General features: G+C 42.7%; 3 protein-coding genes and 1 long non-coding RNA gene across 7 annotated transcripts; 2 read left to right on the top strand and 2 right to left on the bottom strand.

Annotated features, from left to right (window-relative positions):
- Nucleotides 1–6633: 6633 nt before the first annotated feature.
- On the bottom strand, nucleotides 6634–8711 carry org (oogenesis-related gene). 3 transcript variants are annotated; one of them, XM_082524871.1, is made up of 6 exons: nucleotides 8511–8705; nucleotides 8329–8400; nucleotides 8041–8215; nucleotides 7149–7321; nucleotides 6842–6946; nucleotides 6634–6765 (listed from the first exon to the last, which is right to left on the bottom strand). In XM_082524871.1, the coding sequence occupies exons 1-6, from the start codon at nucleotides 8583–8585 to the stop codon at nucleotides 6721–6723; spliced, it is 645 nt and encodes a 214-aa protein (XP_082380997.1). In that variant the 5' UTR covers nucleotides 8586–8705; the 3' UTR covers nucleotides 6634–6720. The 3 variants fall into 3 exon arrangements, with proteins under 3 accessions (XP_082380997.1, XP_082380996.1, XP_082380998.1); XM_082524870.1 differs by having other exon boundaries at nucleotides 8041–8260; nucleotides 8511–8694; XM_082524872.1 differs by lacking the exon at nucleotides 8329–8400 and having other exon boundaries at nucleotides 8041–8260; nucleotides 8511–8711.
- A 121-nt stretch (nucleotides 8712–8832) lies between these two features.
- LOC309700943 (inactive tyrosine-protein kinase PEAK1) lies at nucleotides 8833–18014 on the top strand. 2 transcript variants are annotated; one of them, XM_082524868.1, is made up of 6 exons: nucleotides 8833–8922; nucleotides 9130–9331; nucleotides 14051–14602; nucleotides 14763–14887; nucleotides 15489–16042; nucleotides 16346–18014. In XM_082524868.1, exons 3-6 carry the CDS (start codon nucleotides 14538–14540, stop codon nucleotides 17375–17377), a joined length of 1776 nt encoding a protein of 591 aa, XP_082380994.1. In that variant the 5' UTR covers nucleotides 8833–8922; nucleotides 9130–9331; nucleotides 14051–14537; the 3' UTR covers nucleotides 17378–18014. The 2 variants fall into 2 exon arrangements, with proteins under 2 accessions (XP_082380994.1, XP_082380995.1); XM_082524869.1 differs by lacking the exon at nucleotides 9130–9331 and having other exon boundaries at nucleotides 8862–8922.
- On the bottom strand, nucleotides 17914–23051 carry oaz1a (ornithine decarboxylase antizyme 1a). The gene is given in 6 exon segments (XM_082524873.1): nucleotides 17914–18515; nucleotides 19093–19178; nucleotides 19487–19662; nucleotides 19755–19841; nucleotides 19843–19909; nucleotides 22841–23051. Coding segments are annotated over 6 exon segments (666 nt in total). The 5' UTR covers nucleotides 22960–23051; the 3' UTR covers nucleotides 17914–18384.
- Nucleotides 23052–24252: 1201 nt separating this feature from the next.
- On the top strand, nucleotides 24253–25487 carry LOC309700946. The gene is made up of 4 exons (XR_014274812.1): nucleotides 24253–24344; nucleotides 24635–24687; nucleotides 24772–24906; nucleotides 25043–25487. It is a non-coding gene; the product is annotated as an uncharacterized lncRNA (long non-coding RNA).
- The last annotated feature ends 1900 nt before the right edge of the window (nucleotides 25488–27387 follow it).

Genomic DNA, 27387 nt, shown 5'->3' with positions numbered 1-27387 from the left:
CCATCAGTCTGGAAAAAATTACAGAGACATTCCTGAGGCTCTGGGACTCCAGTGAACCACAGTGAGATCAGATATCCGCACATGGAGAAACTGGGAACAGTGCTGAACCTTCCCAGGAGTGACCGGCCAACCAAAATTCACCCAGGAGGTCACAGAAGAACCAGAACAACATCTGATGACCTGCAGGCTTCGCCTGGCTTTGTTAAGGTCAGAGGTCATGACTCAACTATAAGAAAGAGACTGTGCAAAAATGGCCAAAACATATTTTAAGCACATATAAAGACATATTACTAGAGGTGAAATCAGACAGAACAAAAAAGTATCACCACATAATATTTTACTTACTATTCTTAACATTTAATGCAGAATAATTATTTAATGAATTTATGGATATTGCTTTAAGCAGCTGTTTGAGCAGTAATCTCACCATTAATGATCAGTCTATGTTTCAAATTCAGAAATCAAGCGAAAGTAACTGTTAAAATCATCTGTGTACAAAATATGTGAACAGGTGGAGTCAGTGTTGGCAGCATCAGAGGAAGCAGCTGTCCCTTTTCTAACCTGGTAGAATATAAATCCCATGTGTCTGTCTCGAAACCAGAAGCCGAGGTTATAGTTGACTGGCAGCAGAGAGGAGTGAATAGAAGGAGTTCACCCTCAGATAGAGCTGAAGAAGCACACGCTCACAAAACCTGATTTTACAAACATGAAATAAATTTGGTGTAAAGATTTCAACGTTGGGAACACAGCAATTTTTTTCTTTTGAGAGTTTTTCAGCCCAGAAACTCCAGTTTGTACCTTTACGCTCTGCTCTCTTCTTAAAATCACAAAGATAACCCTGCTCGTGGCGCTGAGGGGACCAATGCGGGGTTTAAAAGCTGCTGTTAGAATCTTAGTGTGAACGTGGAGCCGCGACCTCTGCTGCCGTTCAGGATAACGGTGGGTGGAAAGTGTCAGAGCGTCTTTATTCAAGAGCTGTGCCTACTGTCAGTACAGGTTTGAGATGCTGACATTTAGGAGTAAGAAGATTTTATACTATTCAGCTTTGACTTTGACAGAGTTTCTTACTCCCACTCACAACATGCTACGAATTTTATATTCTCAAGTAGCCCAAAATGCAGTCGTATAGTTTATTTTAACAATATTTTAAATACATTGCGCTGTTTAATACTTCTTCGTCACTTACTGGCCTTTTTCTAAAGAAAAATAGACTTGGTAGAAATAGGCAATCAAATTAATTTTAAAAGATATTCAATACAAATACCAAAAGTTTTATATTTGCAACAGTCGGGAGCAGCTTACAGCACTGCTCAGTGTCAACGATAGAGACAGAACACATTAAAAAAAAAAGCAAAAGAGTTACTTCTAATATCCTCTAAGTCTGTAACGAGTCTAACACTAAAACAGAGCTACAGTATCTATGCTGCATTGTTGTTATTCTGCATCTACCTGCTAATAAAGTTTATCCAATACATTCACTGACGAAGTGCAGGTTTGACACCGTGCCCATGAATAATTGAAATCTTCTGTATAAACTCTTCATGGTTATACTTCATATTCAAAACGTTACTCTGGCTTGCAAAATCACATCCAGACCAAAAAAAAAAAAAAAAAAAAACCCACGAGGTTTTACAAAAAACTATGAGAGCGCAACAAATTTTTTAAATTCATTTAAAAAAAATGGATCTGAAAACTTTTCAAAGCTCAAATCACTGTTGTCCATCTTGTTTGGTATGAACTGCCTGATAAAATTTGATGTTTGACCTTTTCAACTCCATCCAGCTTTTTGCGAGCCGAAAACGCCACGACTCCTGCAGCTGGTGCAAACAAATTAAATAAAAGAGTCAAAGGTCAAACCACTCAGAGCAGGAAGTCGTCTGCACTGCAGATCCCGATCGTGAATTAAGATCTACAAGCTGTCAAACTGAGCCCCCTCTGCACACATACCACGAATTCACCAGTGGTCACGTGTCTTGTTGGTCTCTGTGCTCAGAATAGCATCCTAAATGTGTAAATGGATTTGCTCACTGCCATCAGCGGGGGCTGGCATCACACACTTCGAAGGCCCGACACAATTTGCTGGTGTGACTCAGAGGTGTAACCGACCTCAAGACAGACAAGGACTATCGCAACACAGATAGAAGCAGAGGCTTCAACTCCAGCCGGACTGTTCGAGAGGCACGGGGAGACCTAAAATACTATGATCCAGATGATAAGATGTGGTGAAGCTACCCGGTGACTCCGGTGGACTTTGAGGATAAGCTGGCCTCTGACGGTTCAGGGCACCAGATTATGATGTAAAATTATGTGAGGGGGATAAAACAGCATTAAGGAAATGAAAAATGCTGCCATGTCACATTATCCTTACTGGATTGTTTTGTTCCAGAAAGCCGACTTGATTTTGAGCGACAGCTCCCCAAGGCGGGAGCAAAAGTCGGCCCTTCGCTCATCCATCAGCAGCAGATCAACGCCGCTTTTACAAAATCTGCTCTTTCCTCTTACTTTGAAACTTTTTGAGAACCCTCAAAGTGTATGACTAACTAAAGGCTCTGTCTGTCTGCTTCATTTTTCATGCCTCTTTTCTTGCTCTGCTGCTCTGAAGATGATGGATGCTCCTGAAATCTACGGGGACAGCCGGTCATTAGGCTTGAGGTAAAGTGAATCACGCTGCATGACTGTGCTGCGGAGGGTGCGGAGGGCCAGCAAAGAACGCTACAGAGAAAAAGTAAGAGACAAGGGAGTTGGTTTGAGCAGTCTTGTTGGCTGACATTACAGAGTCACATTGTAATGTGGCAGATAATAGCCCGCAGGTCAGGCTGGAGGCCTGGAGAGCAGCCGGCACCTGCTGCCATTCACTCAAGGTGACAATAAGCCAATGTCGTCAAGTCCTAGATACGGCTCTGCCTCTAGGTTTGTGCATTTCAGAGAGGTTTTCAAACCATCTGTGCTGCTCACATAAATCCGGTAAAAACAAAAATAAATATGAAAGCACCTACCGCCTGCAACACAGCCACCCTGCATCTGAACTGATCTTCTCTACAAATCATACTGCATGCAACCACCCGTTACAGAACAAAAGCCCCACTATATTCTCTGCATGAGCCAAAAAGTCTTTGTTCCACAGCAGGTTTGAATATGCAAATGCATTTTTATTTTTTTTTGTCCCTTCCAGACTTCATGATTTTTACCTTGCACTTGAAAGGCAAAGGCAGAGCTTGTGCTTTAAAAGCAGGTCTCCAGCTGGCTACAAACAGCAGAGATAGAGGTCGATGCTCTCTAGTGCTGCCTCCGCTGAACGGTCTACCCTTCAAACGTTCAGACAGCCATGAGAGCCCCAAGAGACCATAAGTTCCTGTTCTGTAGCCAGCTCTCACTGCTGCTGCCCTTCCTGAAAACGCGCGCACACACACACACACACACACACACACTAAGCGTTTAATTCACATCAGTATGTGAAACTTCAGCGAAGCTGCTTTTGCACCCCAGCATCACAGGGTGAAAAACACCTCTGAGGGAAGGAAAAAAGGAAGTCACAAACTTTACTGCCAAAACAACCTCGTGTGTTTTTAGGAATTAATTGAAGGCAGCTGGATTTTTTGGCACCAACAAGCAAATAACTGATCTACCCTGGATGTGGCACCTCCCTCCAAGTAATTTAACTGTAGCACAGGTCACTGCAAGAGGGGAGAAAGCACTTAAATGTTTACTGCTGTTTATTTTTTAACTTGCAAATGATAAATTTAAAGTGAAGAATACCTGCCCTCTCTAATAATCATTAGACCTCAATGAGCTCCAAAAAAAAAAAAAAAAAAAAAGATCAAAGAAGGCGGCAGCTTCGCAAACTGAATTTTCAACAGCCAAACATACAGTAAAAACTTCAGAAAGAGACATTTGAGGAGGCAAAAATCAGAGCAGAAAGGGCCAGGACATCCTCACTTCTAGCACGGGTTCAGTGTGCTACGGTGCACTCCGAGTCTGTTAAAATTTCCAGGTCAGGCTTTTACTTTCCCTCATCAAAGCAGACACTGAAACTGAAAGAGCAAGAATTCAGTTGTTTTCCAAAGTGAATTCTTTATATGACTAATAAGTGACCTTTATGAAGAAAACAGGCGGAGTTCCCCATTTCAAATTACAGCACAATAACAGTTCAACACAGTGTTACTTTGAAGAGTGCTCCTTCCTCCAGCCTCGTTCACATCCATCCAGGGAATGAAAACTGGATAAAACCCAAAAATAAATGAAACCATTAGCGAGCTGATCCGCTCCCCCATTACTGACAATGCAAAATCAGTACAGCGGCAGCTCATCCGCGTGGGAGCAGATTGTTGAACAAGTACCGGTTCAGTCATTTTTCAAGAGGTTTGCAGGGCTCTTCACAGCAGCCTGCCATCAGCTTCTGTAAGTACACCTCACACTCAGCAGTAAACAGAGGGACCGTGCGTGCACACGGATAGAGGTTCGGCTCTGTGGGCAGCAGAAAATGACACTCGTCAGCCTCTTATGAGAGCCACATGACAGCAGCCGTCCCCCTCACCGGCAGCACAGTCAGATGTGAGCGCTGTGGTAACAGCACTTTTCTGCTTGGATGAACTCGAGTCAAACAGCTGAAAGTCACCTGCTTTAAGTCAAAAATAGTCCTGGTTCATCTGCCGTCACGGTTTGAAAGTGTCACACCTTTGATGTGCATGTCAGACATGAATTTTTGAAACCTAAGCTAAAATCCTTGTCTTTAAATACATGCATATCAACAGTAAGACTGCACACATTTTGTACTAAGAAAAACTAAGCCGACAGCTCAGAGGCTGATCAGAACCTCACTCGTGGTGAGTCCTATATAAAAGACTCTAGCACAATGAGTCCAGAGCCTTCAACCTTCAGCTTGCCCATTATTGCTTGCAATGTTTAGTACTGATCTTGTAAAGGAGAAATATTTTAAAATACACCTGCACAACTGAAGTGCCTTAGATGTTTACAGATACGACATCAACATGAGGCTGCAAGATTTGAAGACCAGTGTGAGCATCTTTTAAGTGCAAGCTACCAGCTGCAGAAAACCTACCCTACTAATATTCTTCAAGTTTAGTGCAGAACATTTGCAAACTTGCAAGGTTTGTGTTCATGTTGTGCCGTACATGAACAGTAACATGTCCAAGCTGAAATCCAGTTCCCCTTATGCTCCCAACTCTAGTTTTATGTAGCACTACTGCCATCTGGTGGTAACACACAAGCAGGCCAAGGCAAAGGCAAGGCAAGGCAAATTTATTTGTATAGCACAATTCAACAACAAGGTGATTCAAAGTGCTTTACAGAGACATTAGAAACAAAAACAAATAAAAAGCATGATTTAAAATTGATTAAAACAAACTAACTAACTAAACACACACATTTCAAACCTGTTCGCGCGATCTGAACCCTTATCGTAAGGGGAGCTACCAGTCCTTCTGTGGACGAGCTACTTTCTATTTTAAATTCCCTGAATTTAAAATACTCTCTAGACCCAGTCTAGACCCAGCTGGGGAGCTACCCAGAGCTCTAAACCCACTTAACAAACAGTATATAAAATCAAAACAGATAAAATCAGAACAGTAGATAAAATCAGTAGTTAATGTAAGTTTTGAAATTTAAGCTTAACAAACAAAACAGTATATAAAATCAAAACATAAAATCAGAAATAGATAAGATCAGTAGTTAGTGTAAGTTTTGAAATTTAAGCTTAAAAGTGTGGATTTGGTGCTTTATTCAAATGCAGCTGAGAATAGGTGAGTCTTCAACCTGGATTTAAATAAACTGAGTGTTTCAGCTGATCTGAGGCTTTCTGGGAGTTTGTTCCAGATATAAGGAGCATAAAAGCTGAATGCAGCTTCTCCGTGTCTGGTTCTGACTCTGGGAACTGATAAAAGACCGGATCCAGATGACCTGAGGGATCTGGAAGGTTCATACTGGGTCAGGAGGTCACTGATGTATTTTGGTCCTAAACCATTCAGAGCTTTATAGACCAGCATCAGAACTTTAAAGTCTATCCTCTGACAGACAGGCAGCCAGTGTAAGGACCTCAGAGCTGGACTGATGTGGTCCACTTTTTTGGTCTTAGTGAGGACTCGAGCAGCAGAGTTCTCAATGAGCTGTAGTTGTCTGACTGATTTTTTAGGTAGACCTGTAAAGATGCTGTTACAGTAATCAAGCCTACTAAAAATGAATGCATGGACTAGTTTTTCCAGGTCCTGTTGAGACATCAGATCTTTTATCCTTGATATATTCTTGAGGTGATAGTAAGCTGACTTTGTTATTGTCTTAATGTGTTTTTCTAAGTTTAGGTCTGCATCCATCACTACACCCAAATTTCTCGCCTGGTTTGTGGTTTTTAGATGTATAGATTGAAGTTCTCTGGTGACCTGTAATCGTTTTTCTTTGGCGCCAAAGACTATTACCTCAGTTTTGTTTTTGTTTAGTTGGAGAAAATTGTGGCACAACCAGTCATTAATTTCCTCAGTGCATTTACCAAGAGCCTGTACAGGGCCTCGGTCTCCTGGTGACATTGTGATATATATTTGTGTGTCATCTGCATAGCTGTGGTAGTTTATTTTGTTGTTCTTTATAATCTGTGCCAGTGGGAGCATGTAAATGTTAAACAGAGGGAGTCCCAAAGGGATAAAGTTTTATTGAATTATGAAATATAAACATACAAGAACAACCTGCAACAAAGACACTCAATATGACACGCTAAACAGCAGGGCAGGAGACTTCAGGAGTGGGCACATCAACTCCCTGTAGAGACAAGAAAGCTGAGCCGATTCAGCCGTTCAACAATTCGTTTACAGAACCGTGCCGCCACTCAGCTCACCGTGTTCACGTCGTCAATGACGACATCCTTCTCCGAAACCTCAAGGTCACTTTCTGTGTCATTGTGCGAGCGGTATTCTTCACTCTCCGTCTCTACAGAGCTGGGCTTTAAAAGAAAGGAAGCGGCCATGTTTTAAGATGCTCTTCATGTCTGTAACTAAAATTAAAGCCACAGGCTAAAGAAACCAAGCGTGTGGTCTCTGGAGTGAGTTTTACAACTTTAAATTTACAGCTCTGCATAAAACTAATGGGGGAGAAAAATACACAGCAGAGTTTGCTTCCTTGTCTCCCCCCCGCACAATACCAACCTCATAGTCAGGGTCAACCTCAGGTCCATCATCGTCAGCAGCAAGCTCCTGAGAGAGCGCCTCCACCCAAGTCTGCTGCTCCTCCACATCATCGTCCTCCTCCTCGTCATCTACGTCATCCTGTTTTCTCTTACTGCCCTTTCCACAGGGCTTTGCAGGAGACACTCTGATTTCTGTTCACAAAGCATGACCTTTCATGATGCAGTGTTCACTCAATTTCAGAGAAAACTTTAAAAGTTAATTTATATTTAAACCTTCAAGCAGGAGAAAAACACTTTAATTAAATCATGTACAAGAGTGTCCTGCTCAGAGGGGACAACAGTACAATCATAAGTTCCATATACTGTATGGCACATCCAAACACTACTTAAGCACAAACAATATAACACTTATAAACTTCAGGATCAAAGAATGAATACCTAGTGAAAGTAAACTGAACTTGCCACGAGTGTCTGAAATTCTTAAGTTTTGTTCAGTAAGCGGCTGCAGAAGGCCAGACAACTTTTTAATTACACATAAGGCTGCTTAGTCAATCAGCTTTTTAACAAGAGGTTCAGATAAACATTGTTTTACTGCTGAATTGCTCAAACCGTTTGTTTCATGATTCTAAACAGAGTCCCTCAGTAACTCTAAAAACTGAAATATTCTGTAGGCAAAGCTGCAAGCCAGCAGTTATTCACATTAACAGTTGAAGAGTCAAAGGTAAAACGTAGAGCCAGTACAAGTACATTTGGCCCCATTTTCAAATTCTTTTCTCTACTAATGTCACAAACTGTCATCTAATTGTCTCCACTGACTTATTTTAAGTATCAGCCGTGTCTGAACAGTGTGACAGTGGGATCAGTCCGTGTCCTGTTCATATTATTCGACAAAATAAACAACATGCACCTACCTGGGGACAGGGACAGTCCGATTCTGCTGGACACCGGATAGCCGAGGGCACTCTGCATCCAGCGGGGCAGGACGTACAGCAGCAGGCGGGTGACCCGGCTTAGGCGCTTGCGGCCTGTGAGGCTCTGGCGCCCAGGGCTGGAAACCGTGGGGTTAACGAGGACGTTTTCCTTTGTCTGCCGTAAGCCCAGCACCCACCAAAAGCCGCGGTATGCACGCACCTGCAAATCAGAGCAATGTTACTTTAGCTAAAGCTGGAGAGAGGGGTGTAACTTTGTCAGCTACGTACAACGATGCCAAAGGGCCAGAAGAGGCCGCGCAGCAGGGAGGGAAGCACCCCGTCTCTCCTCACAACTCTGTCCTGCAGGTAAGTAGACACGACCGGTGAAAAAACAAAACACAAACAACCTTCCTGCTAGTGCGAGAGGACCCGAGCAGCTAGCAGAAGCGAGAAGTCCCCCTCTCCTTTACCTCAGTATTGTTAGTCTGGACCCGGACCTGATCCTGCCCCAGCTCCACAACTTCGCTGACGCCCTCAAGACTCATTCTTCTGCGGGCTAAAACCTGAAGCTGGAGGGCTGCGATAGACCGAGGACGAACTGAGAAACCACAGCTTGTGAAGGAGTTAGAGCATGAAATGTACCCTGAAGCGTCAACGCTGCAGCCAATCAATGCAGACAAATGCACCTGCTGCAATCAGCGCGAGCCAATGAGCAAATCGCCAATTAACCTCCATCAGGCCAAAAAAGGCGGGCAAAACGGTTTGGGCTGGGAGGGATCACAAACGGGTTATAGAAAACTTAAAATGCAGCCGTGAAATATACACGTGTCTCTGCAACTGAAAAATATATATGTTTTCTATCAGCGCTTAAACATGCGATCTGTAAGTCAAAGTTTTGGGTTGTAATCTCAAAATTTCTGCTACATAACTTGAATATTCGGGGGGCCAACTTCTTGTTATTTTTACATTACTAAGTCTAAGACCAACGCTAAAATTTACTTCAACCCCAGTTTAGTTAGAAAGTTGAAATGTATTATTTTATTTATTTTTTAAAATGTATTATTCATTTATATCTCTGTCGATATAAAGCGGTCAGGGGGTGAAGGCCGGGTTCTTGAAAGATGGGAATAAACCATACTGGCCCCGTTAACAAAGACTGCCTCCAGACTGCAGGGAACTGTGCTACTGTTGGTGGAAGAGTGGATGTAAGATTGGGGACTCTAAATGTAGGGACAGTGCAAAAGGTTGGATGTCAAAGGTCGGGTGTGATGGAGGCAGATGAAGCACTGTGGTGAGTCCTAAATAGAGCAGCTGAAAGAAGGAGAAGGCTAACATTTGTAATATAAAGTTATTTCCTAAGAAAATGTTTTATTGTCACAGAAGCTTGCTTTCTGCCCACCTCTGATCAGATCAGCTGGGTGACCTGTGTGTGCTGTTTTACCGACAGGGACGTTGCAGAGCGCCCTCTGGTGGACAAACATTCCAACATCAACAATCATAAAATACAAGTGTTTGTGTTTCCCTTTTTTAATTTTTAATTTTCATTTAACGGCCATTATAATTGTAGATACCGATGTATCAGCTAAAATCAGCCCCACTTATATACTGGGTGGGTTTTACAGTTTATTAATCAACAGAACAGTTTACTAGAACTTTTTAAATATCACAGATAAATATTTACTTTGTAGAATTCATACATATTTGCAGCTTAGCTGTTTGTTTTTAAACATCCTTTTTGCAAAAGCTGCAATTTTACAAAATCTAATTTATAAGGGAGCGATGGGTACTCTTCACTGTTTTATTAGTCACTAATAAAATATGCAATAGCACCTGTCCCACTGCAAATAAAAAAAAATGTGCGAATCTTAAAATGTTAAACAAGTTTCTTTTCAAAATCTAAACCCTTCATGTAGTTACCAGAATACAACATCTGTCCTGCGTGCTCCTTGGCACACAAAGAGGTTTAAAAAAGAGGCCCATCATTAAGCTTCCATACTTGACAGTTTCCCTAATTGGAAACTGTTTCCGCTACCTGTCTTCGTCACATTTACGCACCCTTTGATGCATTTGCTGGAGGACAAAGGGATGTGGAAAAGCATAAAAGGTGCCTCTCCCCACTCCTATTTCAAAATCTACAGACGCTCCGAGCCTGTGTGCAGAGAGGGTTAAAGAGATTTAAACATGAATAAGAATCCCGTCACCAGAACGTTCACCATTGGAGCTATCTGCAGCGGAAGCAAAGCTTCAGATGATTTCCCCACAGGACGTAGGCACAGCAGTGCAGGGATCCAGGCGCTTTCGTGGGCTACCGGCACCGCAAAGTCCTTCGATTCCCATGAGAACATTTTTCCGAATATCCTGACTCCTGACAGCATCCCACAGTTCACCATTCCAAGTCTGTCTGTGCAGACTGGCTTCAGATCACTGGACAAGGAAAGTAACAAAGAGAGAGAAGGGGGCTCAGAGATGACGCCAGAATCCTCAGTTTCTTCGGCCTGCGCCACGGTCTCGTCATCTGCATCATTCTCCAGCTTTGCTTTAGTTCTGTCAGAGCGCAAAGCTGAGCGGTGTGTTTCAGACCCTTTAACCAAGAGGAGATCTCTCCTTCAGAGGGAGCTGCACTCTCCTTGCTCCTACAGTGAAACCCAGCATTGCCTTGACCCCGCAAGCAAAGCCGCTCTCTCCCTGCCGCACTTGACCAAAATCACCACCCCCTACGGCTTCGTCACCTTAAGTCAGAGCCCCCAGATGGCAAGCGAGGAGGCACTTCTCTGCCAAGCAGGCCCGCACCGCTTAAATAAAAATGACAAGAATTCATACTGGCTCAGCAGAGCTCCCGGGAAAAGCACAGAAGACATTAAAGGCAAGTCCTCCCACCTGTCAGGGCCGGAGAAGAGACTATCCAAACACTTGGCTGACTCACAGTCTAAGAGAGCACTACAGGCTTCTGCTGTCTCCTCCACCACAGTTTCATCGTCTCCACCACCAAGGCAACCAGATGAGAGCCGTAAACCCCGCTTCTACGAGGTCATAAAGAAACACTTCATCTCCCGCCATTAGAAACATCACTATATATTTGACTGTGTGGTAACAATGCCAAGAAAATATGTTATGTATTTATTTAAATTTGCATGTAAAAATAAAAGTTTTTCTCCCGTGTAAAACACTGAAAACTAATTAAATTGTACCAGATTTTGTCACTACTCTGGTGTCACTTTCAAATATCGATTTAGTATTGAAGCACCTGGTTCTGGTTAACCAAATTTCAGAACCCTTTGGGACATTTTTTCAGGTCTTCTGGTATACCCACCACACGTCTGGTAAACACTTCCTCTTCTGTCTGCTTGTCATTGCACACATTGAATACTGAAAATTTTTTTAAAAGCTTATCACACCGTCACAAGGTTTCGAGACAGTTTGTCTGTATACCTGCATGCAACTAAAACTCAGACATGATTGGTTTATACAACCAGACACAAAGCAGAAGTGGTTTGTTTCGCAAAGAGTTCAAAGTCTAGAGCTGAGCACAGAGGAAGATCACCTTTAAGATTCACTGAGGATATTCCACATCACCCGTGAGGTTAAGGTTAATGGATTCCTCTATCGCTTAAATGTCAGTCACTCTCAGTTTGCCTGCTCCTATTCACTTCCTCGCTGAACACGTATTTATGAGCCCTGAGTCCTGCAGCGCTGAATGCGTCCTTCTGCCAGATGAACCAAGCGCTTGCTCTTTAGCATATGAAGAGACCGCTGGTCGCCTAATACATCCTTGGAGCATGCGTCCTTAACCCTCCCACACACTGAAATTAAGCAGGTAAATATCATTATGGCCCAGAGTACCCTTATCTAAGCCGAGGGCGAGGGAAACACAAGGCTGACCCTTGAACACGGGAATAGATAAAGGTGATCTAAATTTAAAATCACCCGCCGTGCTGTTTCTGCGCGTGATTTAGGCCGTTCCTCGTGGCAAACAGGGGTTTCAGCTTTAATGAAAGTAAAAGAGGAGGAGATGAAAGAAAAAAGGCATGCAGAACATCTGTGTTGATTAATATAAAACAAGTTGGAGAGGTTCATATCGCAGTCCATCTGAATGTATTTTTATTGTGTTGTTATTGTATGTTCCTTAAATTGGACTCCACTGGTCAATATAACAATACAAACAAAAGCTGAATATTATTAGTTGAATTTTTTTTTCTTTCTTTTTTTTTTTGCTTTATTTTAACATGTGCTGACTGTGGAGTTTGCATGTTGTCCCTGTGCGTGGGTTAAAGTCACCTTATGCAGATGCAAGAGAGATGTTTGTATTTCCTGTCTCAGAGCGATGCTGAGAAACACGCATTCATTACTTCTAGGCTGAAATATTCATTTTATCAGGTCAATCCAAAACACCACAGTGAGTGTACTGACAGGGAAAAGAAAGAGACATATAGACAGACCTCATGGTACCTTATATCCCAACAGAGCTCTTCGCTCTCAGACTGCTGGTTTACTTGTGGTTTGTATGACATTTAAAAGTAAAATGAGAACCTGCTCCCTCTACTTTCAAGAGACTCTAAACCTTCGTGTTTGATAAAGCAACCTAGAAACCCAGAAACCTAAAAGATTCAGAGAGTTTCTCTCATCCCAACCAGTCGCAGCAGATGGCCGCCCCTCCCTGAGCCTGGTTCTGCCGGAGGTTTCTTCCTGTTAAAAGGGAGTTTTTCCTTCCAACTGTCACCAAAGTGCTTGCTCATAGGGGGTCATATTATTGTTGGATTTTTCTCTGTATGTATTATTGTAAGGTCTGCCTTACAATATAAAGCACCTTGAGGCGACTGTTGTTGTGATTTGGTGCTGTATAAATAAAATTGAATTGATTTAAAGAGGAGTGGGCCAAAATTCTCCTGAGCAACAACAAGAAACATCTCACTGCTGTTCTCACCAACAAGGGTTTCTTAACTAAGTACTCACTCATGCTTTGCTTGGGGACCAAATACTTATTTCATTCTATGACACACAGATGAGTTTGTTTTTTGAAATGTGGTTTTTCTGGATGCATACATAAGACTGGATGCACAGTGACATCTGGATTTTGGGTTGAGTTGGGAGATTTAAAAGAAATCAAACCAGAAGATATTTTAATCCAGATGAGCTCAGATATTTTGGGCATTCTAGTTTTGACACTGTGTAAGTACACTGGCTTTAAAGTTAAATGTCAGCTGAGGAGAGTTTGTTTGGCAGGAATGAGGCAGCGTGACCCACATTGTACTTGTGACCCTCTGATGTGCGCGTCCTTCTTCATTTCAGTTCTCAGACAGAAGTGAAAATTCAAAAGAAATTGGTCTGGTTACTTTCACTGAAAACACAGAAAGAGATTCAGCGCTAACGGCCTTCGTCACCGCCACCGTGCTGGAAGCCTCCATGGACTCCACAGTCAGCCATGATTACACGCTTTTACATGTGTTTATCAGTGACCTGCTGACTGCTGCAGTGAGTGTAAATATAACAGATACTGAAAAACTGCTTTTAGCCAGAGGCATTCTGGGATAGGACTACATTAAGGGAGCTTCATGGTGCAGAAACCAGCTGCACACAGAGATTAAAATATCATACAGCAACCTGTGTGCGCGCATGTGTGTGCATGTGAGGAGGGTTTCATACATGTCTCCGTTTATCAGTTGCATCACATCAAACCTTCTCCCCTGTAGTCAGGTGTTGATGCTGTCACACGGTTGTTTTTCTGTGCTGGCAGAGTGCGGTTGTAAGATTAAACTTTCTGCAGTCATTCATGTAATTAGAATATGAATATGAATTTCCTGTGTTTCCTGTCGCACTGTTTTCTCTTCAGGTGCACTGTAGTGTCAGTATTTGTGATCAGTAAACTATCCCTGGATCAAGTTAAGATTATATTCCAGACATTCATTCAAAGAGGTTTAAGGAACACCAACAGAAACACGGGCAGATGTTTATCAGAAGGCAGTTATTTGGTGTTTCCACCTGCACAAATATGTTTTCCTTCCATTTAAACCAGCGGTAGCAAGTACTTCAGAGAGCAGCGTGTGCATGAAAGCTACAAGTGCATCGGGCACATGAGAAAACCTAAACAGCACATGCAGATCAACTGCAACTGACAGAAGGGAGCAAAAATGAGTGCATGCTGAAGGTGCTCCGCTGTAACTGCTCTTCCCCATTTTGACAAGCTGAGGTTAGCTCAGAGAGCAGCTTTGCCCTCAGAACAGACATAACTTTTCCGGTGCCAACCTCAAAGTCTAACTAGAAATGATTAGAACGAAAGATAAGCAGGGCAGCCTCAAGAAGACACAAGTTTGCTTTAAAAATGTGCGACTACACGTGTGTGACTGTGAGAGGCAGCGAAACGCAGCAGGGGGAGTAACTGAAGCGGATGGGAAGTGTTTTATACTGACTGAGCTGGCCCCCTGAGCTTCACATGCACTCAGTTCAGTGACAGAAGCAAAGTGTGAGAGAAGTGGAAGAGCGGGTTAGGTGTTAGAGTCCCGATGGCGTCTGCTTCAAGCAGCAGAGTGGACGAGCAGCCGCCGGCACTGCCTGTCAAACAGCACAGGTAAGCATTATCTTTCTGTCAGAAGGAGAAACCTTTATGGCTCCTTTTGACATGTTTTTCATTGAATTTTAATAATATTTTCACTCCACACCCAAACCTGACAATGGAGCAGCAGGCAGCTTTTGCTGTGCATATATTGCAATTGCATGTATTTCCTCAGGCATTCCAGCGTGGAGTCTGACTGCAGCCCTGTGGTACCACAGCATCAAAGTTCCGCATACAACGATGTCTTTCCTGAACCCACCGACTGCAATGCAGCCCAGTGCCCCATACACCAACGCTACGGTAGGTTTGGAGAACGATGACACCAAAATATCTCTGCAACAATAAATTAGGCAAATAGCACTGTGGTTTACTGATTACTGAAGTATATGGCTCGGTGTGATGGGAAAAAAAAATACTATTACATCTGGTTCTTTTTTCTCAGTTCGCCTTTCAGTTCATGAGAACTCGAGAGGAAGTCACCTTACAAAACTTTTACTTTCACTGAAAAGGCAAACGGGGTAAATGTCCTTATACTGAATGACTCCTTTGGAGGTGTGATTGTACTATGCAAGCAAGTTCCTCTCAAATAGGAGTGTCAAACTTTCTCTGGGCCACATGCATTCAGTTTCATATTAAGTAGGCTGCACCAGAAAAAGAAACTACTACTAAACAATTAATAATGAAGTACATTCTTAAAATATTCCCATTTATTGAGCCAACCCTCACCGATCAGCTCATGAACAGTCAGTGTTGTTTTTGTAAACATAAGTGCAGTTTCAGCAGTATGTCTGTTTTACAAAACTATTTTACCTCAGTGTGTCTCTGTATTGTGTTTAAACTACTTCCCCTTCTTTGCCTGCTGTTGTTGTCTGACTTTAATTCCTCTGATGGTGTTGCTCAGATCCGTGCAGACACCTGGAGAGATTTTACTCTGATATCAACCCACCGCCTGTCCCGAAGAAGAGGTTACATCGTGCTTTATCCCTCCCGCCCACCCATGTGCCTTCGTTGCCTCACATGTCACCCTTTTCTCCTCTGCAAAGATTCCCCCAGAACTTTGACAATCCGCTGTACATGATGGCACCCAAACAAGATCTTTTTTTCTCAGAGGAGCTAGAAGAGTTTAAACCATCCACAAGCAGTCCTGTCTCCGTAGTGTCCTTCTCCCAGCTGTCGTTTGACACTCCGGATGAAGATCTTCCCTACATCTTCCACAGCTTTGTCGATCAGGGGGTTGTTTCTCATGGGATTCAGCATCGCCATCTACTCTTTCTTAGAAGCATGGCACAGACTGTGGAGGCAAGGAATCTGCTAGAGGGCTCTAGAAGGGATGTGAGCTCATACCAGCCTCAGGACTTCCTCTTGCATAAGGGCAGCCAGCCAAAGGAGATTGGAAACATGACTTACTACAGCCTGCACAGCCCAAAGTTCCCACAGAGAGTGCTCGGTTTAAGGGTAATGTTGCATGTCTTTTATTCATTTTGCATAGTTTACAACCAGCTCTGTGTGCATGTTGTGATTTGTAGTTGTTACATTTCCCTTGAAATTGTCTGCAAAACCAAGTGGTAGGAATGTTGCTCATAGCAACCAGTAAAACAAATATGATCTTTATCGGCACTTGCAAGTGCTACAATGGCTTGTGGTGGCAAAAACGCTTCCTCTGAACTATAGTATACCCACGGCTGCAGCAGAGTCGACTTTTTTTGACATATTTATCACTCAGCACTTCAGTGGTTTGATTGCTGCTTCTCTGTGCAGGTACACAAACACATTGATGAGGTTTTCTCCACTCAAATCCAGCGGCAGCCGCCACACGTCAACGTGCGAGATGTTATTACTTATTTCCCAACCAGCAACAGCTACAGAACCAGTGAAACTCGAGATCCTGCTAATCCACCAGGTGGAAGCAGCACTGAGCGTGCAGCAGAAGCCACGAACCTCTGCAAGCTCACAGTTCAGTCTTTCCTCCAGAAAGGCCATGCCGTGAGCGTGGAAAGAGACCTGCCACACGCCAGCCTGGATGATTTTGTTAAAGACAGCAGCTCGCTGCAGAGCACAGACTCTGTGCGTTATTATAGACAGGTGTGTGCTCTGTTGCTGCAGATATTAATGGGTACACACCATCTATACAGTAAGAGAGGCACTGCAGCTGAGCTCAAACCCCAGGAGATCCTTCTAGTGTGGCCCGATGGGAAGAGGGACAAGGCAGAAAACAACTTGAATAAGGACGCCTCTGAGGAGAAGGAAGAAACGGAGTGGGTAAACACTCCAGAAAAAGGGAGGATTCAGACGTTATGGAGGACGAGAGGCTGTCCTCGTGTGGTGCTAAAGCCACAGACTTTCGCTCAACCCCTCACCTCCATCAAATCTCAAATTACAGCTTTAATCCAGTCCTGCTGGCAAGAGAGTGCGACATCTCCGGGTTCAGTACCAGATGTTTGCAAATCCTCCTACCAAAAAGGGCTTCTTCATCTGTCCTCTCTGCTTGAGAGCGACAGCGGGGCTCAGATGGTGGACATGGTAGCCATGCTTCAGGTGCTCCTCTGGGGCCCACACGTCTCTATCTTCAACCAAGGAGGCCCTGCAACCACCATTATACATAACTGGCTGACAGTCAAGCGGGCGCTGCTGGTTATGAAGTTGGCCGAAAAGGGGCTGATCGAGGATCGGTCTCTTCTGGACTGGGAGGACTGTATGTGCTTGCAGTATCTGTCCTTTACAGACTCTGAAACAGTTGCGAGTGTGGCCAATGAGCTGTGGCACACAGTGAACGCTGAGCAAAGTTTATAGTCGATATCAAAGGAGTCCGTCGTTATCACCCGACTGAAAGGGAAAAACAGTCCAGATTGAGGAATAATCCACTTCAGTGCATTCTCCTTCATCAGCTGTTCATGTGCTGCACTTCATAATGTAAAACTAGTCTATTAAAAAGACTCCACTGGTTTAAAAAAAAAAAAAAAAGGCTGTTTTGTCAACTTCATCTGACTCTTGTGTCAGTTTTTGTCTGTACACTTTACTTCTCTCTAGTTATTGGGTGGGTTTCAAGTTTAAAAAAAAAAAAAAAAAAAAAAAGGTGTGAAGGTGGGGCATGGTTTCTGTTCTCAAGACCTTCACAAAAATACTGTGTGTAAATGAATGCGACTTCATGCAAGTTGTTGACTTTCTGAAGGGGATTAACCTTATTCCCCGTATCCCAAATCAAGACGTTACGAAATGCAGCCAGGAGCTTACACAACTACTACTGGCTCTAGCTTTGGCTAACACAACTAAATGCTTTCTCCTTTTAGAGGGTGTAATTATGTTTCATGACACCACAGAAACCACAGTTTAAGGTGAGCACTTTTATTTAGTACAGTTACAACATGCACGTCCCTATCAAGTGTATTGAAACAAATTAAAATCATGCACACATTAAAAAAAAAAAAAATCAACAGGAGAATCAACTGAAATCTATATTTCTAATTACATGAGTAAGCTCAATATAACTCATAAATATATTTGAGATGATGAGGGTTTAGAGAGAACGAGCAGGAAGCCAACACTACACATCGGGGAAAGTATCACAGCAGTAAGGATGCATTGCCCAAATATTACGTGTCGCTTGATTTACATTCCTGACATATTAACATCTTACCCTAGTGCAAATCGTAATGAAACACAGCACGTGGCAGGTAAAACACACCTCAACCATACTGAGCTTGGATGACATTTTTATAAACAAAATTATAAAGATGTGGTTGTGGATTGAAATAAAAAACAACAAACAAAAAAAAGATTTTTAACTGCTCAGCGTAATTTTAATCATCATCTGAAGAGTCACGCTCGATGCTGTAAGCCATGAAGAAAGCGTCAGGGCGGGAAGGGACGAGGGGATGACCTGGTCTCACAATCTCAAAGCCCAGGAAACTGAATGTACGCAGCAAGGATGCTATGGAGGACGACACAAGGAGAGATCAGAACAGAGCAAAAGCAGCTCATCTTCCATGAACATATAGACACGACACTGCCACTGTGAGTGTGCTGAAAAGCACCATGCAGAGAAAAGCTCTCAGCACTGTAAACACATCAGTACAGACTTGGACCAGATGTTAGAATCAACACACCCGTGACATTTCATAATCACACTGTTCACTAACAGCATCTGTGGTGGTACAGTGGACATTAGTCTGCATAACATGAGTAAGTTAGTTAATTATTAGATAAATCAGCAAGACTGTGCTCAGAAACATCCGGCACGTGTTGCAACATCTGAGCTCTTTAACGAAGAGTCTGGCCTGAGTCCAGTGCTACTTATTTTTGGAGTCGTGAGCAGTACATCGCACATTTATTACAGGTCTGGAAACTAGTGTGAAGAGGTAATGAGGTTCATAACATCTGCAGGCAGTATGCATTTAAAACATGCTTAACAACAAAAACATTACTCTGTTTCCTGATATAGCTCAGTATTTTATATAAAGCGTTAACAGTTTTAATTTGCATCAAAGAAAAAACAAAAAACCCCTCACCTCTATCATCACGGCTCTTATGAAAACAGATGAAAACGTGGTCAACCTGCAGCTGCTCTTCTGCAAACTCCAGCAGAAGGGCAAAACTGGAAAGAAACAGAGCAAACAAGAAGGGTTAATGTTTTGTCAGAGGGTTGTTAATAATTTGAGGCAGAGCACATTTCACCCAAAGATTAGAGGTCCTTCGTTTATTTATTTATTTTTTTCCAAATACCATTTTTGCTTTTAAGATTTTTTTTCCAGTGTGGATGTGAATATTATTATACCTGCCTATATACTGCATCAGGAAACACGAGTAGATGTGTGTTTCTGCTTTAGCAGTTACCAGTAAGTAAAAGCGTCTGGTCTACTTCCTCTTACTTGAATCACTTGCAAACAAGTTTTGCCTGCTCACCTGTCTTTGCTGCCCTCGGGCAAAGCTCCAGGAGGGATTTCAACGTACAGGTTTCCTCCTTTCAGCGCCGCCCTCCATACACAGTGCTTTCCTTCGGAGCGCCGGGGCTCAAAGAGTAAGAAGCGCACTCTGCTATTGGCAGGGGAAGGTTCCTCAAGAACCAGCAACTGAGCATCCTGGGAAAGTGTAGTTTAGGTTATGTTAAAAATTAAATTGCACATACCAGCAGGGAAATTTCTGTATTTCTTTTTAAGCTTTCATCACTTACAGAATAGAACAGCTTAGCTGAAAGATTGCGATCCCGTTGGTCATTCCCTCGCCCACCTGGGATCTTCAGGGGTGGGAGAGGGGCATCAGGAGCACCACAGAGGCCCCGGACACGGGTTACTGCAACAGCGGGAGCACCTCAAAGGACTTGAGATACTGGATAGCGAAACAAACGCACACACAGATGGAACCATCATGAGCTGGGTATTCAGTCGAGATTCTGCTACCAAACACAAACCAAACTCTTTATAAGCAGCAGGTTCGGCACAAATTAAACTGCAGAGTGACTCATCTGCAATACTGCAGTAAAACATTTGCTAACCCCGAGTGAGTCTTCAGACACAAAAGCACAAGACTGGGGGAACCGGTTCAATCAATAACCGTTCCTGTGTTGAGCACAGATGCGTGCATGACGTGCCGACGGATGAGGAACGCGTAACGGAAAGGAGAAGTGGTTTATGTCACACCACCACATCACTGATGCCTCACTTAATCTGTTAGCAATTTTCTGTCAGCTGTCAGTCAAATATTGACCACCAACTATGAGAAATTGTTTGCTTTTGTCTCACAAGGACACATCAAGGCTACGGCTCATGTGGGAAAGGAAGCAAACTTCAGAAAGCTAACGTTTGTCAGGCACACTTCTGCTGCGGTCACTTTAAGCTTGTTCCACGGTTCTCACAGGAAACCTGCCAGAAGAACGGGCTATTTTTTCCTCTAGCCACTAGCCTACTTTAGCCCTTCACTCACTGTGTAGCTCCAGTTTAAGAGACGGGGATAAACAATACTCAACAGCCATTATAATCCAGTGCTGTGTCACAGCACTCCTCAGATTTAGCTTGCTGTGACTGCATACATTTACAGCTTTGAGCAAAGGCCTGTTCACTGGGATTCTATTAGGAACAAAAATAACAGCACTGCAAACACCATCACACACAGAGATGCTCTCTTACGCAAATGCCACCAATGCGCTACATGTTGAGCAGAGGTGCGGAAACCAGTGTCATTTGCAGTGTATAATATTCAACTTATGATCTCACAGAGGATTGGGATTTTAACCAAATGCAGTTACTCCCTAAATCCAGTAATCAGATTAGGAAAGGAAGCCACTTGCCATCCTTGCAGAACCCCTCAACGCCTCCTCCCTGCGATTTAAAGAGAACACGAAGTTCTCAGTCAGTTTCTACCTTTAGCGTTCTTTGAGACTGACATGTGAACAGTAGGCAGCACCGCACAATGACACCCTGGGGGTCATCTTAATAAAAACAGCTGCCGTGAATAGTGTTTGTAGGAGAGTCTGCTGTAAATGAACATCATTGTAAAGGACATCTGCACTAAATCTCATGCATCCATCTAGCAGAGAATCATCTTTAATCTCATGTTCTAGCCTGCACTGTTATAATGAGACTCTTTAATGTAGTATGACATTTGCGATGTGGTTTTTTTAGCTCACCTAACACGTTCTGGCTTTCAACAAAAGACAAATTAGCAGGTTAAAAAGGTAACATTCTTTAATGCAGGGTTAAATTTGCACAAGTTTAAATACCTTTGATTTTATCAGGTGGTCAAAGATGAAAAGAATGAAAAGAAAAGGCCTAGCCTTCTCTTAAGGTAACAGACTTTTTTACCTTGGGAGGGGGGAGGCTATTAGCTGCTATAATAGATGTTATTTTAATGCATGCTTTATTATTGGAAGATGTGGATGTTAAACCACCCTTATCACACATGATAGCTCTGTGTCAGCATATTCATAAAGCCATTTTTTCAAGCTTCGGCTTAAAGAGAAACACTATTATATAATATACATACATAATATCTAACCATGACAATTACATAACTATATCCAACTTCCAACCAACTAGTTGCCACGAGAAGCAAAAATACATCAAGATTTGTGTGTAGGCCATAACTTCCAAAATTCCCCATACAGCACCCACCCTGCCCCCCTCCGTCCCTCCTCCCCCGCAGTGGAAATTTCCTATGAGCGCCTCAAACACTATAGATCAGCACAAACAGAGCGCGTCAACAAATCCTGTCAGGGCACGAGTGGTGCAACCACAACCGACCACCAGACTGGGTTAATCGCTAACAACCAGTTTCGAGGCATCCATCCCCACCAGTCTCCTCACTTCCAGTCAATCGGTACTTTAACTGCACCCAAACAGGCACACGGCTTGCTGAAGAATGGCCCCGCAGCAGCTCGCATAAATCAAACCGAATCGGATTAAAAACATTACAAAGGTTTTTCTGAACGTCGGTAAAACGTATTCCCTGTCCGCCCACCTGGAACCCGTGTTTTCCAGAAGTTACTGGGTGTCTTATCGTGGGTTCAGAAGGGCGAAAAGAAAAAAATAAAATAAAATATATAAATAAATAAGAAAATCCCTGAAACCACGAATTAATCCGTACAGCCATCATTTTAACTACATGGTTAGCTAACTTTACATAACCCCGCGCAAAAAATGTCGTACTAGTTCTACATCAAAAAAGATAGTAACATGGTTTCAAAGCCATTGATCATTTCCATTGCCAAGGACGAAAATATGAACGCATCCGTCAGATTACCTAATGCTAAAGAGCTAGCATTTAGCTTAAATGTCTACGCTAATATTTAAAGGGGAAACACACCTAGTAATGATAAAACACTCTTATTCCGCTTTTTAACACGCAAAATTTGTATTTTAAATGTTATAAATTATAATTCTAGTCGCAACCAGGTCTTAATAGAAAACCTTACGACACGTTAGCCCAGCCATCGATAACGCGAACCTGTGGCGTTTGACATATTAGCTGACGCGTTAGCATCTGTGAAGCTACCAAAGCGGCGCTGTCACTTCTAACATTTTGGTCATAATCCCGGTACTACGGTGTATTTAAGGTGATTAATATGCATCTTTTATGGAATTGAAATAAGCTACCCGTGATTAATAATGTTCTCTAGAAATGTCAACTGAAATAAGTGTCGCTGTTATGTAAACATGAAAGGCTGTGCTAGTCGCCCCACAGCGTATGCGAAAGCTAGGCCGCGGTTTTTAAACGTAGCTTAGCTTAGCTCACTGAGAGCAGCTGACACGGACCACAACATACCTTTCACTTTCAGGTTTATTACTGGACTTCTCGATAACAGGCATCTCGGGTAAGTTTCTCTCTTTTTCTCTAGCAAAACAGTGACTATTCAAAATCGTCTGTAGGTTAGATTTAACCATCCGGCCAGCGTCCACACCAGCTGCTCCCTCTGTCCTCTCCTCGTCACCGTATGCTGGGCTAACAAGCGGGGAGCTGCGGTATTTGGCAGAGGCGTGTTCTGTCAGTCTGACGTTTACTGTCGAAATGTGACGCAGTTACTCAGTACCATCACTTCACGGTGTAATAAAATATACAACAATAAAACAACGCGTACAGAATAAAAAGATTTATATCACAAAAGAATATCTAAGTAGTAATACATTGGGCTTTAGATTTGGCTTTAGATTGGGCACATCTTTTAAAAACAGCTGAAGACATTTTTATATAGAAAAGCTTTTGATTAATTTGTTATTACGTTGTTTTTATTGTTTTTTCATTGGTTTACCTTGCTGTTTTATTTACTGTTACATTGTTTCCATTTCTTGTACTGTAAAGCACTTTGTGATTTTTTTATCTATGAAAAGCGCTATATAAATAAATTTTACCTACTTACTGCGTACCCCTGGTACAGACGGTCTTGTTTTGTGTAGAATTAGCATAGCTTTTTCTATTTGTCTTTTGTTTTATATATATAATTTATCCCAAAAATAGAATTGAGTTGTATCATTTTTGCCAAGTCAAGTGGCTTTAATGTCATTTCAACCATGTGCAGTGGAACAGTAGACCATGGTTTAGCCGAGTACATATTTGAGTAGTAGGTTATTATTGCTGATCAAAAAGACTGGACTGCTCCGGTTGAGTAATTTTTTCAGACAAAGTTTGGACATGTGCAGAGCAGGGATATGGATATACTGGACAAATGCTGTTAAAAATGGAGCTGCCAGGCCGGAGGAAGGCCTGCAGAGAGTTGATGTGACAGGACGATGGTAGGTAAAGGATGACATGGATGCAGATGATGTGCTGTGGTGACCCCTGAAGGGAGCAGCCAAAAGAAGAATTGAAAGAAGAAGGAGAAGTTATTACTGATGATGATGCCTTTATTGACACTATATACAGCAATACACTGAGACTGCAGGTTCCCAATCATACACATCAGTGTCATGTGAATTTAGTAACATACAGAATCAATGAATTGGGACTAATTTATTATGTGATGAACTTTTAACAATGTGTTGTGTTTTAGGACCTCCTCATAATTAAGTAAACTTTTACCCCACCCTGGTAACTCTGGCTTATCTTCCTCTGAGCTGTGGAGGAGTAGGAGTGTTCATGGCACTGGAAGGCGGGTGTTACTAATCCTTGTTCACCTACTGGCTTACTGCTATTAAGTTTGAGTGTCCCTTTCCCTGTTTTCACACCCGTGCCTGTCAATCAAGCAAAGAAGCAGGTGCAGAGCGTGTACACAACCGCAGCAGCACAGCTCTACTATCCCTCACCTCTGTGGTTAAGCACAACTGAAAATCAGGTAAGCATATTTTTCTGTCCAGAGGTTCATATCAAACTAAACCCTGAGCTCCATATTTGTCTTTCTAAAGAGCTGCGTGTGCCTATTTTAAGCTGTGTTAGTGTCACATGTTAGTGTGTGGCTTGGAAGAGGGTGCAAAAGGCAGTACAGGGGAAAGTGGAATATGATCACAGATATAAGATATCGAGGATTATACAAACCCCACGTGTGATCATTCTGTGTATTCTGTGTACTGCTATTTTACTAAATCTCAACCACACAGTCCTACTGAATCTTTCCTCATCTTGCAGTGTTATTTTTCAGCCTTAAGAAGCTGGAGCAGGCCTGTCTGAAGGCTTCACGAGTAAGACACATGTTTCACTAAACAGCCACCAGACTGATGAAACTGAGCATGGACTAAATGCGTCTGACTCGTGTCTGTCTGCAGTGTCTTATGAGCGGATTCTGTGCATTGAAAATCTGAGCGATGTTCCAAATCCGTGGAAAGGATTCACTGTGAACCGCTGTTTAGTGGCGGCGCTGGTTGTGCTACTGGTGAGCTCAGGAGTTAACGAAGTGCATGGTGAGTGCCAGTGCACTGTCTCTTTACCCCCATCAGACATGTTTTGAGCTTGTTTCTGACAGATTGCTGTGATTTGTAACAGCCGACAGCTTCTGTGTAACACGCTCTCAGTCTTTCGTGCGATTGTGTTTTCTAGATGCTCTGGACTATTTTGTTGAAGAGACAGGTGTGTGGTCTTTCTTTGGAAGTCTGCAGAGTGCTTCAATAACACAGGTATGGTTTCTCGTGATTCTGTCAGTTAGCCTGCAACTGTTCTTGTTTAAAGACTGAGGGTGATTTTATGTGTAATGTACAGATACAATAAAGTTTTCCTCCTTTCGATGTGGAGGAGCAGCTGCTCCTCCACATCGAAAGGAGCCAGTTGAGGTAGTTCGGGCATCTGACAAGGATGCCCCCTGGGCGCCTCCTGGGTGAGATTTCCGGGCAGGTCCCACAGGAAGGAGGCCCCGGGGCAGACCCAGGACACGCTGGAGAGATTATATCTCTCGCCTGGCCTGGGAACGCCTTGGTGTTCCCCTGGATAAGCTGGAGGAGGTGGCTGGGGAGAGGGAGTTCTGGGATTCTCTGCTTGGGCTGCTGCCCCCGCGATCCAGCCCCAGTTAAGCAGAGGAAAGTAGATGGATGGATCGACAGTAAAGTTTTTTACTCGGTTTTCTGGATCAGCCACAGCTGAATACAGAGTCGTGCTCATTTCCAGCTCGGTATTTTAGTACTTGGACTTTTAATCATATATCTTAAACATCATCCTTTAATGGGGCAACCCTTCAGTTCATCCGCTGTGTGAAATGAGCCATTTTAGCTTTTCTGCCTTTAAAGCCGTAATCCATCTTCTTCTCTTGGTGTTCAAGCATCTCAGTGACAAGCTATCAGTCTGAGAGGGCCATATTAGTGATATCTGCTTCTCCTGGCATCATAAAGCAACAACAGTAGGATAAACAGGGCAAAATGGAGAATAATGGGCCTGCTGTAAATTCACAGAGGTTTTGAGAAAGTCTTTGTCAGATTTGGAAATAAGGGAACTGTAAAGTGTCCGTTTGTATGGCTGAGAATTAACAAATACCCGGTCAACACACAGCTGATGAACCACTGGATGGCTCCATACTCCCCTTACATGTAATCTTACCGGTTTAAACAATTTTATTCCTCTTTTTTAAAGACTGAATGAGCAAACCTACCCTCTCATAGCTGAAAAAATAAAGTTTTGCAAGACTGACAGTAGCAGTATCTGTTCAACCCAAAGCATAAAGCATGAAACACTGTGTAAAGTGCACGTGTTGGTGTACTGAGCAGAGCTGACTGGTGATCCTGTAGACTAGAGCAGTGAACAGCATTTGGAGCTTCTGTGTGTTAAAAGAACAACATTAGAAGTGTATCTTATAGTGCGTCTTATTTTACATACATCGAGATTGCTATGTTCTACAATCAAGGTCACCTGTTTCTGATTCTTCCACACGTTTTTAAGCGTTAAAGACATCAGAGTGCATCCCGTGTCTAGATGACATCATCTGTGCACCCATCTGGACTATTTCGGTGTGATTTTCCCATTTTTGGAGATGTATGCCTTAATGAGACTGTTGTGAGCAGTTTCATGCTGAAAGTATTTTCCTTTGAGAGAATTACAAATACCAACCAAAAGAGGTTTGCAGCTAGCTGCAGTTCAGCTGAAGGGGGGGGGGGGGGGGGGGGGGGGTGCCACGATTACATCCTGTCACCAGAGTTATTATAGTATTTTGTATTCTCTAATAAGTTTTTATTGTATTTTGACTTTTTGTTTTTACTGTTCGAAAATTTTTCGTTTTTATTCGGTGCAGTGTTAGTTTTTATCTTTTATTGTATGTCAGAGGTAAGATTTAGAAAAAGCAGAACATCTATTTCAATCAAACTATAAGTTTGATTGAATATATTTCCTCTATATTTAAATTTTAGTTATGTTACGAGCCAGCTCAAAAGCTGCAACATAAATATGGAGACCAACACCAGAATTTCACAGAGAAGATTTTATTTTTTATTTTAAATTATATGATAAGTTAGCTAAAATAGCTGGTACCACTAAGACAAAGACTAGTGCACCTCCATGAAAACTTGCCTCAAGTATGTATAAGGTGTGGTCAATTAGCAACAGCTGAACACTCTTGCACTGCCACTGCAAAGAGATTAGGGGCTACAGAGGGGCGTAACAAGTTAGTTTTAGTTAACAGTAATAACCTTGCCTATCACAGGTTAGTGTATACTTCTTTGGGTGATGGATGCCGAACCTTTCGCAGCTATTTTTGAGAGTAACAGAGTCATTATTGTATTTTTGGTACTGCAAGATGTGTGCTTAATGATTTTCATAAATGTTCCAAAGACAGCAGAAACGTCTACAGCCGGTTTCTCCAAATCTAGGAAATGCACACTAAACTGCTCAAGCTGGACAAACAGCTCTACAGCTCAGAGGACCGAAAATAAACTGGACTTTGGATCATCTCTTTAAATATCACG

Source organism: Aulonocara stuartgranti (assembly GCF_965226115.1).
Source record: "Aulonocara stuartgranti genome assembly, chromosome: 23".
Lineage (NCBI taxonomy): Eukaryota > Metazoa > Chordata > Actinopteri > Cichliformes > Cichlidae > Aulonocara > Aulonocara stuartgranti.
This window is presented reverse-complemented; position numbering and strand designations above follow the sequence as displayed.

Coding starts and splice junctions, on each gene's coding strand:
- org (XM_082524870.1), bottom strand. CDS start 8,585: ATGAGTCTTGAGGGCGTCAGCGAAGTTGTGGAGCTGGGGCAGGATCAG. Junction 8,401..8,510: donor TCCAGACTAACAATACTGAG/GTAAAGGAGAGG, acceptor ACTTACCTGCAG/GACAGAGTTGTGAGGAGAGA. Junction 8,261..8,328: donor TCTGGCCCTTTGGCATCGTT/GTACGTAGCTGA, acceptor TCTGATTTGCAG/GTGCGTGCATACCGCGGCTT.
- LOC309700943 (XM_082524868.1), top strand. CDS start 14,538: ATGGCGTCTGCTTCAAGCAGCAGAGTGGACGAGCAGCCGCCGGCACTG. Junction 14,888..15,488: donor CCCCATACACCAACGCTACG/GTAGGTTTGGAG, acceptor GGTGTTGCTCAG/ATCCGTGCAGACACCTGGAG. Junction 16,043..16,345: donor AGAGAGTGCTCGGTTTAAGG/GTAATGTTGCAT, acceptor TTCTCTGTGCAG/GTACACAAACACATTGATGA.